Below are 12,833 nucleotides of genomic sequence, written 5' to 3'. Positions count from 1 at the left end.
TGGTGATGACTGATCATCTGGTCAGCTGATAGCACCATTTTTCTGTTTGGTTAATTTGCGCGTGGGTCCAAGGGCGGAGGGAGAGTGTTAGATACGCGTTCGGAGGAATCCAGTAACTTTTGCTTAGATTATGTATTTGTATTAAAAGTTCATTAAAATATGTATAAATATTTAATTGCGAACCCAGTATCCAAGACGGCTTATGAGTTCGATTGCAAATTCAGAACCCATAAATTTTAAATCCCGGGTCCGTCTTTGTGTGGGTCTCTCAATAATACAATTGATATGGAGATATGGTATATAACCTCCCATTCGCCACATTTTTCTAGATAGTAAGAAAACAAAAAGAAGTTTTAAAGCCTTTCAATAATACTACAATTGATTGAATACTGCATGTGTTTTGAGTTAAAGTGGAAAGTACAAAACCCAAGTGTCTCTAATTATACATCCATTATCTTGTAGTAGAGTCTCTGGAGTTCTCTTTTGTAACAAATTGTTAATGAACTGAATCCACTATTTTAGGTTTTAGATATGATATAATTGTATAATTGTGATGATTTGAAAAGTTGCTGCACCAGTTACATGATAAATGTATAGCACAAAGTCACATTTATATTTCCACTGCACGTCTGGGCTTGGGATAAATTACCAGGCTACAGTTTTGACTGAAGCTTATACAATTTCAACTACGAGGAAGGGCGAATTCAAACCAGAAAATGAGAAACAATCCCCAAAATTTGGGACATTATAGTCCTGACAGTTTGACTATTAAGTAGAGGCCAAACAAAGACAAGAACCAACCGGCAGTGCTTATTCAAAATTCTCTATTATTAGGATCCGCTAGGAGCCAATTCCTCAGCCGCGAAATTCATTCATGAACTTCTCGTGGAATTCTGTAAGACGAGATACAATAGCTGGTATCTTCTCTTCTTGTGGTAAAATTGTGCATCTAAAATGCCAGGTTCCAGGAACCTACACAGAAGAAAAATCCAGTAGTGTAAGAGAGAGACCAACATGTACAAGATAATCAGAAATGCTTGCTTTTTCTCTGGCGACATTTTACCATTCAAGTGAAAAGTTCATACAAATTTGTTGAAAATGGTCGGAAACTATTACCAAAGGATATCAATATTAATAATGGCATTGACAAGATGGCAAAGCTGCAAATGTAACAATTACCTGACGAAATCCAGAGCCTGGAACAACAACGATTCCAGTGGCATTAAGGAGGCGTTTAGCATAAAAGGCGTCTGGTGCAGTTTTAGCTGCTTCTGCTGCTTTTATTGCTTTGTCGGGCAAGTTAATACGCGGAAAGAGATACATAGCCCCTTCTGCTCTATTGCATGTCACTCCTTCCAAACTATTTAATGCATCTTCTAGTGTCTGACGGTATTGTTAAAAGAGATGAGAGGGAAAAAAAATATGAGAAATGGAATATTTAACAAGTTTACAGATATAAACCCAAAAAATGAAGCTAAAATGTGAACTCTACTGGAGTAAATTCTCAGAAATCATTTTCTGCTTGCTATATTAAGCAGTTCTTATCAGAAACAGCCTCTCTAGTCCTCCGGTGAAGGGGTAAGGTCTGCGTACACACTAACCTCCCCAGACCTCACTTGTGGGATTTCACTGGATTGTTGTTGTTGTTGTTATATTAAGCAGTTCTTATGTTCAGGTTCAGTTTCTCCTACTTTAAATGAACAAACTAATTATAATAGCATCAACGGTCCTATATGCCAGTTTTCACTAACCTTTGCACGTCTTGCCAAGGACGACAGTATTCCTTCTTTCTCCGCAGAAAAAGACACGTATGATTCATCTCCCACCTGCATGTACCCATGCTCTCATTAGCCTTTTCCTCAGGGAATATGCAAGGCAAACACATTATTGGGAAATAGCATTACAAACCTTTGGGGGACTCATGATGAGACTTGCAAGTATCTGACCAGAGATATTGGAACACAGATTGACAGACGCCACTTTGTATATCTGTTCCCGCACTTCAGGGCTAAAACCAGTGACCTCCATGTAACCTCCTCGCTTTCCACACTCTCCATAGAATCCTAAAGCCGCCAAGGTAAACGAAAAATAAGAGCAAAATTTATTTGCATTTTGAAGAATAAGAAGCCCTATCCCCCTTCTTAAACCACCCGGACCCAGCACCCAAAGAAATGGCAAAGGAAAGGGAAATATGTACCTTTTGACACGGACTGAAAAGACACTAAAGATATATCCTTTTCACCATATCCCATTGAGCGGGAAACTTTCTTAAATGAGTGGAATTTCTTGTCAGGCACGTAAACATTTTCTTGATAGACCTGTATTAGTTCCATAAATTATGAAAGATAATTACAACGTTGAAGTTCAATACAACCCCAGATTGCTCAGAAAGTCAAAATCTGACAGTGAAACATCAATAAACAAGTTCAGAGTCAACAAGCTGCCGAGGAAGCAAAAGACTTTGTCATATCAAGCATAGAAGAATTTTAGAGGATAATTAACTCACTTCATCAGCCAGAAGGACAAGGCCTTCCCTCTTGCAGAATTCTACAATTTCCCGTTGGTTGGCCTCACCAAGAACCTATAGTTACGCATAGGAAAATATTCACACCACATGAAAGGGTTAAATAGGGCTTATTTCTATTTTTTTCTTTTTTATCCTTTATCTTTCTTTTTTTATTTTGGGGAAGCGAGAGATATCATATTCTATTGCAACAGCATCTTGTCAGAGATGTTTATTATGTTCCTATTTCAGAAGAAAAATCATAAATGAGCCTTCCAAAATCTATTAAAAGACTACCTGCCCAGTAGGGTTGCCTGGATTGATGACAACCAAAGCCCTAACATCAATACCCTTGGATTTTGCGGTTTTCAGCTGTTGCTCAAGTTCTGAGATCTCAAGCCCCCATCCTGTTTGTTCATCAAGATAATAAGGAACCTACAAAACCAGATGATATGCAAATATTAAGAACTTCTCAAAGGATTACCTTTCAAGAATCAAATAAAGGGTCTTTAAAGAATAAGTTGATCAGATTAATGCATGCACTAGTGGTACTTTCAAGAAAAGCTCTCATAAGAGCAGTCAAACATGGCATTTAGTAACATTTGTACAGACATCAATCTTCAGTTTCATTTCAGCCAACAAAACAACTAGCATAAGTCAATTTTATTTTGAAGCAACAGTACGTACAAGAGTTCCACCATGGAGGGCAATTGAAGCAGAGTAAAGAGGATACTGGGGAATGGGACAGAGAATTCCATCATTCTCTGACCTGATGAGCAGCTGCATCATCATGTGAACCTGAATAAAAGAGAAGAACCGGCATTACCAACTACGTGATATTTGCTACAAACTACTTTCCTAAAAGCTATTAAAATAAAAAGGATATAAATAAAATTTACCGCTGGACTTGCACCATCAGTCAAGAAAAGATCATTTGGATCCACAGGATAGCCATCACGAGCTTCAATACCAGAAGCAATTGTATCGCGCAATCCTTTGATGCCCTGTATTTAGGGAACACAATAAAAAGTTATATATTTATTAAACCTACATAACCCTCTGCAAAACTAGAATAATCTCGAGAAGATAGTCACCTGACTGTGGCTGTATGCACCAGTTGCTCTCCCAGGAATTTGGTCAAGGATCTGGAAAGCTCGTTCTATGGCATCCGCACTACAAAAGCAAGAAGGAATGAAAATAAGCAGTTGCAATTTCTCAAAGTTTACAACTATTTTGAAATTTCAAATTGAAGAGAACTCCTCTTTCAAACAATGATTGCACTGCATAAACAAATATTCCCCAGACCAAAAAATTGTGTCAAGCTATTGCTGAACTGGAAGCAGAGTTAAAATTGATGAAGAATTCTTCTTCACACTCTTTCTCAAAAGAAACCAGGGTTTTAAAAAGTGAAGTCGTAAGACAAGAAATTTTGTTTCTCTTTGAGTCAGATATCTATGCTTGGGGCTTTGCAATTTTCTATATTTTATAAATACAATAATATATGGATTTCAAACAACGAATATCTTTACGACTTGCAAAAAAGTATAAAAAGCACATAGTGATGAACTCAAAAACTATGACCTTTTCCAACGAAAATTAAAACAAGACGGATCAAATAAGTTGTAGGTTTGAAGTTGAATCCTTAAACCAAAGGTGACTATGAAAAAGACGCAAACACGGAATTCCAATTTAGCTTGCATCTAAAGACGAAACACTTAGCTCAAATAGATCTTGGGAGCAACATAAGGAATTAGCACTGACAGCTCTCCAAGCCTTTCCTTTATCTACCTCAAGTAAATAGTTCTCAATAGTATTTCGCTGTATATTGGTAGCTCATATTCAATGACAGCTCATTTTTTTTCCTCACTTGAATAGACTTCAAAAACAAAAACTTTTTCTTATGAATTGGACATTTCAAATAAGAACTAAAAAGACAGTCATCTGAATGTTGAATTAACTCCTGCTTATTATTCACTGAACGACAATATAGAAGAACAGCTGTCGACTCATGTCAAATTGCCAATAGCAGGATCTATAATCATATCATCTTCTAAGTGTACAGGGAATAGACTACTGACATGAAAATTTGCTGGTGACAGTCATGTTACAGAAGTGTGTTATATACGGATATCAGGTGCATATTTTATTCCATTCAACTAAAAGATGCAGAGGCCGAAAAATTTCATACCTGAACAGACCTTGTGTTTCACTTTTGTCCAAAATGGCTGGATGGTCGCACAATGCAAGGACCTAACATAAAAAGTTAACCTTAGAAATCGCCGGATGATTCTATAATTAATGAAACTATATGAATAATTTATGCCCACCTCTCTAAAGAAAGTGATAGGCTGCTGAGCCAGTGATTGAGGATTTCCAATATTGCAGTATAAGATCTGCACGTTATCAGAGGAACGATGACAGAATAAATTAGAAACTCAAAAAAGTTCTAGGTGGTGCCTACTTCAGGTCATCAACTTATAACCGATGTAGAGCTTTATAAGAATAGTTCTATTGAAGATCTATTCCCAAGACTGGCATCAATTACATAAATGGAAATGAAGTATTTATAAAGCATGGATTGTTAAAGCAAAAGGGGAAAGGAGAAAACCAAGTTTACAAGAGTGAATACCTCATCGAAGGGATGAGAACCTGGATTCTCCTTGATTTCTTCCTGCAATTTCTGCATCAAAAAGAAAAATTAAACAGGCCTCTCTGAACATATACAAGTTCTTCAAAATTATGAAATTCAGCAGATCCAATTAATAATAGCTGAATCAACAGAAGTCTCAACATAGATTACATATACAGTTTACAGGAATCAACAAACAAAAGCCATAGCCAGTAAACAAAGTAAAAAGACTACCTGAGCAAGTGTGACAATCTCTCCACGGACAGCATACTCACAGTTCAAAACCTGAACCCAACAAAATGGACCATAAAATTATTCAAGTAATGTAAATTCAAGACAAAAAATCGAAATATGGTCTTTAAGAAAACTGGCAAAAACCGCAGCATTTAAGTCGAGGTAGAAAGCGTCAAATCAGATGATGAATGCAACAATGTATCAATTAGCTCTCCAATAAAGACTCAGTACTCTCTATTGATTTTCGCATCAACACTTACCAATTCCAAAGAATGAAAACTCAAAAGATCCTTTTTTGGCAACATATTAAATTAGAATAGAACTAGTACAATTTCTTTTTGGAACAGTCAGACCTCTCTATAACAACATCCCTATATAACAACATTTCACTATAAAAGCCAAGCTTTTTCGGAACCAATTTTTATGTTATGTTATAATATATATTCTCTATAACCATATTTCGCTATAACATCCAAAAATATTCCGAACACACGAGTCTGTCATAGAGAGTAAATCCTCAATATCCATTTCTCCATTTAAACTCGTTCCGTTACAACACAAATAGCCACGAAAAACACTCAACAAATACTATATTAGGTCGGTAAAAACCCAGAATGAGATGCGGCAAACTCAATAACAGAAAATAATCAGCGAAACAGTAGAAAAGACTACATCTTTTATATGCAAGAAAGCAGAGAAAACAACAACAACAACAACAACAACAACAAAGTATAATCCCACTTAGTGGGGTCTGGGAGGATAGTGTGTACGCACACCTTACACCGACCACCCTGGGTATAAAGGCTGTTTTGCTCGAATTCACAACGTCTTGGTGACAGAGAAAAATAAAATTAAAATTAAGATTAAGATTACCTTGGGATTAAGGGTGTCTCGAGTGACAGGTGTGGACGAATAATCGGAACCCATTGAATCAGAAGATGAAGGCTGAAGAGTGGACAAGAAACGAAACGCAGCAAGTAATGAAGAAGTAGTTGTAGTGGAGATGAGATTTCTAGATCTGTAGGATACGAATCTCCGCATAGTGAAATCTGGTAACGATTATAAAGAAGAATAGAGGAAAGAGGGCAAGGGTTAGAGTGGTCAAGATTCAAAAAGCAAGTGCGTTTGACTTGTTGCCCACGTCTCAAAGAAGACAATTCCAATTGGCGCTGTTTCTGTCAAGTTAGGCTTATGCCAATTTTTTTTACCAATTTATATATCCAAATCAAATCTTAAGATTTCTATTTCCTAAAATGTAGAGTAAGCTGTTTTAGGTTTCGGCTGTTTCTAAAAATAAGGTAGAAAAATAATGGTATACACCATATCTATTATAACAACAATATCAACAACGATCCAGTAAAATTCTATCACTGGAGTCCGAAGAAGATACTGTGTACGCAGACCTTACACCGATCCTGAAAGGGTATAGAGACTGTTTCCGAAAGACTCTCGGCTCAAGAGGACAAAAAGACAAAAGGAGACAATATCAGTACCACAACAGAATTCATAGGAAAAATAGGAACAACATGAAATCCAGAAGAAAGATACAAAGCAAAAAAAAAATAATAGCTAGTAAATAGGTGTGAGCACGTGATTTTTGTTTTACGCGACAATCGCTCCAAAAGAAATAAAAAAAATAACAAATGGTCCTACTGTACAATTTTTGGATTTTACGTGACACTTTGTTAATTATTTATGATCTTTGCCCATTTTTATTTTTATTAAAATAAAATACAAAAAATGTGTGTGTCATGCGTAATTTGAACCGTAATCCGGTTGTTAAATAGAAAATCATAAAATACGCATTTTTGTCCTGATTTGTTGCCTTGTTTAATTTTACCTACTTTAAACATTTTTTTTATATATGCGTGTAATAAATACATTAAGTGTTGATTAATGGTGTTTAGTTTTTAGTTTAATTAGGTTGTGTGTTTAAAAAATTAGAAATAAAAAAAAGGGTGAAACTTGTTTTAATTAAATTTGGGCCGATTCCCATTGCAAAATCTGAGGCCCAAACAAAACAACCCAACCCAAAACCTGTGCTTGCCCCGGTCCAGACCAGCCTACTTCAAGAACTTCCAAACGACACCGTTTTAATCTGGTCTGATCTGGGCCGTTGATCTCAGATTGATCAACGGCCAAGATCACTTCCCCATTAACCCATGAACAAACCCGATCCATTCCGCCCGGACCGACCCAACCCCCTTAGGTCTAAAACGACACTGTTTCCTGTTAGTTGAAGGATCCTAGCCCTTCATCGTACTTCATCCAAAGGCCGAGATCAGCCCACCCATTCCATATATAAACCTCCTACCATACCCTGCCCCCTATCCAAGACCCCAGCCTTCGTCCTCATCCCCTTCCCCACGAAACCCTAGCCGCCCCCTTATTCCCCACCATTAAAGTCGGCGGCATGGACGCCGGTGACCCCCTCCTTAACACCATAGATGCTCCTCACCGTCCTGAACCCAAATCCACCAACTACACATCTCGAATCCCATCCCACCTTCTCGAATCTTCATTTGAAGATTCGAGTCGAAACTCGATCTACACCGATCTGCCCTAAATTCATACCAGACAGTCCCCGGACCTCCCTCGTGACCAAACCATGCTTGGTTTGGTCCGAATCTAACCAAGGAAACCCAAGTCCCAAATCTACCATCTACGAACCCTAGAAACCCCAAGCCTGGTCTGTGTCTGTTCAAGCCAAGAGATTAGGGTCTAATGAACCTTAATCGAAGTGTTTCTCATTTGAGAAACACTTCGATTAAAGTCCGTTCAACCTTGAGGAGGATCTGTTCAAAACACAAGTGGATTTTTCTGATTTTTTCTTTCAAAGCTTTAAGGTAAGTTAATTCTCTTTTCTTTATTTTAGTTCGTGTGTTTGTGTGTTGTTAAAGGTCTGTCCGTATGGCCAAACATCTTGTTTTAGTTTGTGTTTTTGAACTGCTATTGTCCACCTTGCCCGGACCTCTGTATTCGGTCAAGTCTTTCTTCATAATGTGTGTATGTAAACTGTATATTCAATTGAATTCGTAATTGGTCATTCAATTAGCTCCCAAGGTCGTTTCTGTATTAACATTGCAATCTGAACCCCTTGTGTGATACTCTTGGATTTCTGATTTTTGGCTACGATTGTACATGTTATGATTAATATAGTCGAGTCGACATGTGTCGTCAATTAGTTTCAGCTGTCCGAACAATAACCAATTGACCTGCTTCTGTTAAGCATTGCCTGAATCAATTAGGAACTGAGTTTAGTTACTTATAGTTGTTAATTTGATTTCAGAAATCTAAGGTTTGGTCTGTAATTGCAATCTGAATTGATGGCATGTGCACTTGTGCACAACATGTGCATAAAGGCCCTTTTTGAATTAAAATAGTTTGATAGCATATGCTGTCAGATTATATTCTGCTGCCCATATTCTGCTTTAGTTCCATAAATAATAAACCTTACTCAAAAGGTAAGTCTGCCAGGGAATATCATGGGGTTGTGTTTTATTTAAATAGTAAGTGGAAACTGAAAAGAAGATAGCACATGGGAGGGGTGTTCTGATTGTCGAACAGGCTGTTAAAGGGCTGATTTTAGGTTTATAAAAGGGAGAACTTCCATCAGTTTAAGGGGAGATTGATAATAAAAAAATACAGATAGAAAACTCAGACTGAATATTTGAGAGCTGAGTTCTGAAAAACAGAAAACTGGAAAGAATCCTTCTTGATAACTCAAGTAAAATTTTGCTGACTGACTGAAAATTGGCACTGGATTTTGAAGAGAAAAGAGATAGTGAGAGAAAATAGAGGGGCTTATACAGATACACCTTCGAGAGGAAAATATACAGAAAATCAGCAACTGTTTTTTCCTTGTTTGTGTGATTCTCAGTTTGTTCAACCTGTTCAATCAACTCTGTTTTCTTTCAAGTATCAATTGAGTTCATTGGTTGATTCACATTGTTTGTTTCTCCTAGATTTGGTCTGTCTTGGAGTTTTGTTCCTACTGCATTGTTTGCTGTTGTCTTCCTGCCATTTTTTTCATCGGCTCTAACTGTATCTTGCACTGGGAGTTGTCCTATTTGTACCTGTTGTTACTGCTGCTGTTTGGTATTGCTTCTATTGCTCTGACCCCTTGCTTCTTCTGTTGTATCCAACATCCAGGTACATACTAAGACTTTGCATCTGATGTAACAATGAAAGCATGAAATCAAAATGTGCAGGAGTTTAATCCTTCGTTTGCTGCAGTTACAGTTTTACGAATGTTATTAGATTTGTGTAATTTGTTTAGTTTGTAATTCAATAAAGAAACACATTAGGTAGCCTTGTACTTAATCGCAGCTTAGTTCGTCCTAAATTGTGATTTCGTTTGCTTAATGGGTTGTCTGATAAGTAATGTATGAGTGTTTTGGCACACAGATAATTAGGTAACCTTTCAACTAATATTCTGCATGTATAGAACAGAATGCCTTAATTTTGCCAGATATGATGTAGTTTTATTGAATATTTGTAGGTAGTTCACATGATCCTGTTTAAACTCTATTGGTAATAGTTTCCGATAAGTTAATTCCACTGACCTGGTTTAAATAAGCAAGTTTCAAACTCGGATCTGAAGAACATTTATCATAAGCTTTAGCAGTTTCTATTGATCTTGTATATTAATTTCCCCTGACAATTTAACAACATGTTCATCCATGAAATAAGGCACAAAACGATTCACGCCTCATAAAATCAGATAATCAAATAAGGATCCGAAGTTGGTCAAGCATGTAATTGGCACGTAATCCTCTTTCTTTCATTTCATTAGAGACGAACACAATAGAACTGTAGTCGCTATAGGTTTATCCTCTCAAATAAAATCGAGACGAGCCTCGACAAACAAAAAATGCACAAGCTGCGGGGCCCTCTAAATGTATATATTAAAATACTTAGAATTCGGGACAGGCCGTTTAGCGAATTTTACGGCCTTCCCAAAATAACAATACGCTAGTTGCTTTAGGCGCACCTTTTAATAATTTAACCCTCTTAAACATGGGTGCACATTGATGTGACCCAAATCCAAATCCCAACGGAGTCAAAATGTGTCGACGATCACGGGTGCATTGATTGTGACGTGGTTCGAGATGCATTTCCACGACGTTGCAATTCTATAAAAATAAATGATAATAATAAAAGCGGTTTAAACTTAATAAAAGCACATAAGTCATAACATGTATTTAAATCAGATATTTAGCCATTATAACAATTTAAGCGACCGTGCTAGAACCACGGGATTCGAGGGTGCCTAACACCTTCCCTCGGGTCAACAGAATTCCTTACTTAGAATTTCTGGTTCGCAGACTTCATTTGGAAAGTCGAAAATTTCCTCGATTTGGGATTCAAGATAAATCGGTGACTTGGGACACCAAAAGCCAAACTTTTCCCAAGTGGCGATTCTGAATTAAATAAATAATCCCATTTCGAATAGTGTCACTTAAATTGGAAAAACTCCCTCGCGCATTTAACCCTTCGGGGCGGGCGCGCAAAAAGGAGGTGTGACAGCTCTGGCGACTCTGCTGGGGATTTGTGACCCAGAACCACTGGTTCAGGGTTCAAGAATTCGAACTTAGAATAATTGTTATATTTGGCTTTATTATCTAATCTTTATTACATATTTTTGCATAACGTGCTAAATGTTGTCTTTTACCACTTTGATATTATCTGAACTGTATATAAACTGTGCCGAAACCTTTCTCTTCTTACCTCCGGGGAGAAGCTCGCTGGTCGAGACTCCCTATTCTGTTAGTGTCAATACCTGAAATAAGAAAGAGGTCGGACAAGTTACAAAGCCGGACGATCTCGCGGGTCCCCGGTACGTAGCCCCCTCCTCGACTCAAGTTGTCCGCTCGGGTACACAGTCTAGAACAAATACCCAGGGTATAAACCTAGTATAACGAAACTTCATGCCGGATCCCTAGTAGGAACGTTTATTTGCATCACGTTGCATTTGACTTAGGGGGCTCAACACAGGGGTTGAGTCCGTCTAGGACAGGCAACCTGAAATGAAAAGACCACCCTACTGCATCCTATTTGTTTTGCGCATCTATTTGCTTCGGTTCCGCATGCTGACCGGTTTCTAAAAAAAAGGGAAAATAGCAGTGAAGGGAGATAATTACTTATCTTGGAAAAATAAAACCAATGTCCAAGTAGTGTCAAAACCTCACCGGAATTTTCCTAAAAAAAAAAATTCTTCTAGTTTGATTTATTAAAAAAAAACATATAATTTTTTTTTCTTTTTTTATCACTTTCAAAATAAAAAAAGGGTATTTATTTAAAAGCAAAAGAAAAAAAAATGGAAATTCATAATTCAAAAAAAAATGTTATTTCTTTCGTAGTACCTCATTTCTAAATTCAGACTAATAGTCCAAATATTTCCTTAAAATTCAGACTAATAAATTCAGACTAATAGTCCAAATACTTCCTTAAAAAAATAATATTTTCTTTAGTCTTTATCTCTTTTCAAAAGAAAATAATAAAAAATATATTCTTGCTTTCTGGGTTTAATTGATTTTCTCTATTCATGATGTACCGAACTACGCCGGTTTGATTCTCACCGGATGTGAGATACGTAGGCAACCCCCATCGGGTTCAACCCCACCTTTTACTAAAAAAACGAACAAATAGATATAATAATAATAATAAAATGTGTCAAAATTTTAATTCTGTCACGAATAAATCAGGTGATGTTGTTTTGTCATAAATAGCCGAATGTTCCCGAAAGGGACGCCGGAAGGCTGACTTTGCATAAATAACCACCTTCGGGTCATTTTTTTAGGATTTTCATCCAATTGACCCACACAGCCTCAAAATCTTCGTCCCCGAAGTGCTGAAAGGCCGTGTTCGAAAACTTGATCCTCCTTGTAAAATATTTTGAGTCAAGTTAGTTTTGTTAAAGAACACCTTAATAAATGTGCAGGATGAGCACAATGCAAAATGAACATTTTTCAATAATGACCAAAATCCCTGTCAAGTTACGGCTATGGTGGAATGATCTAGGTGCTGAAGGACAAAATGAAGTCAAGAAATATCTGAAAGGTCTCGTGGGTTTGTTGGAAATCCAGCCTCAGGGAGATATCATAAGAGCTTTGGTTACCTACTGGAACCCGGCGCACAATATTTTCCATTTCTCTGATTTTGAACTCACCCCGACTTTGGAAGAAATGGCTAGGTACATCGGAATTGCTGAACTTCCGTTAAAGCAAAAATACTTGGTTGCCCCAAGAGCTGTCATGGTGCATCGGTTCCTAGATTCGCTGAAGATACCCAGAACGGTCCACACCCGGATTTGGCTGCCGGTTTTTGTACTCCATGCTTCATATATGATAGGTACGGTCATGAAGAGGGATTCAATAATCCAATCAACAAACTGTGCAGCAAAGGTATTCGTCAGAAGTGGGACAAACACAGACGGGTAGCCTTCATGATGATGTTCCTGGTCCT

General features: G+C 37.4%; 1 protein-coding gene across 1 annotated transcript; it reads right to left on the bottom strand.

Moving 5' to 3' along the window:
* Positions 1–594: 594 nt before the first annotated feature.
* On the bottom strand, positions 595–6,557 carry LOC107800103 (alanine aminotransferase 2, mitochondrial). The gene is made up of 15 exons (XM_016623249.2): positions 6,240–6,557; positions 5,367–5,417; positions 5,133–5,183; positions 4,831–4,896; positions 4,692–4,753; positions 3,598–3,676; positions 3,403–3,507; positions 3,191–3,301; positions 2,801–2,938; positions 2,507–2,581; positions 2,198–2,318; positions 1,909–2,063; positions 1,752–1,826; positions 1,180–1,383; positions 595–972 (listed from the first exon to the last, which is right to left on the bottom strand). Exons 1-15 carry the CDS (start codon positions 6,405–6,407, stop codon positions 856–858), a joined length of 1,578 nt encoding a protein of 525 aa, XP_016478735.1. The 5' UTR covers positions 6,408–6,557; the 3' UTR covers positions 595–855.
* Between the last annotated feature and the right edge of the window lie 6,276 nt (positions 6,558–12,833).

Source organism: Nicotiana tabacum, chromosome 8 (genome assembly GCF_000715075.1).
Source record: "Nicotiana tabacum cultivar K326 chromosome 8, ASM71507v2, whole genome shotgun sequence".
In the NCBI taxonomy this organism is placed as follows: domain Eukaryota; kingdom Viridiplantae; phylum Streptophyta; class Magnoliopsida; order Solanales; family Solanaceae; genus Nicotiana; species Nicotiana tabacum.
This window is presented reverse-complemented; position numbering and strand designations above follow the sequence as displayed.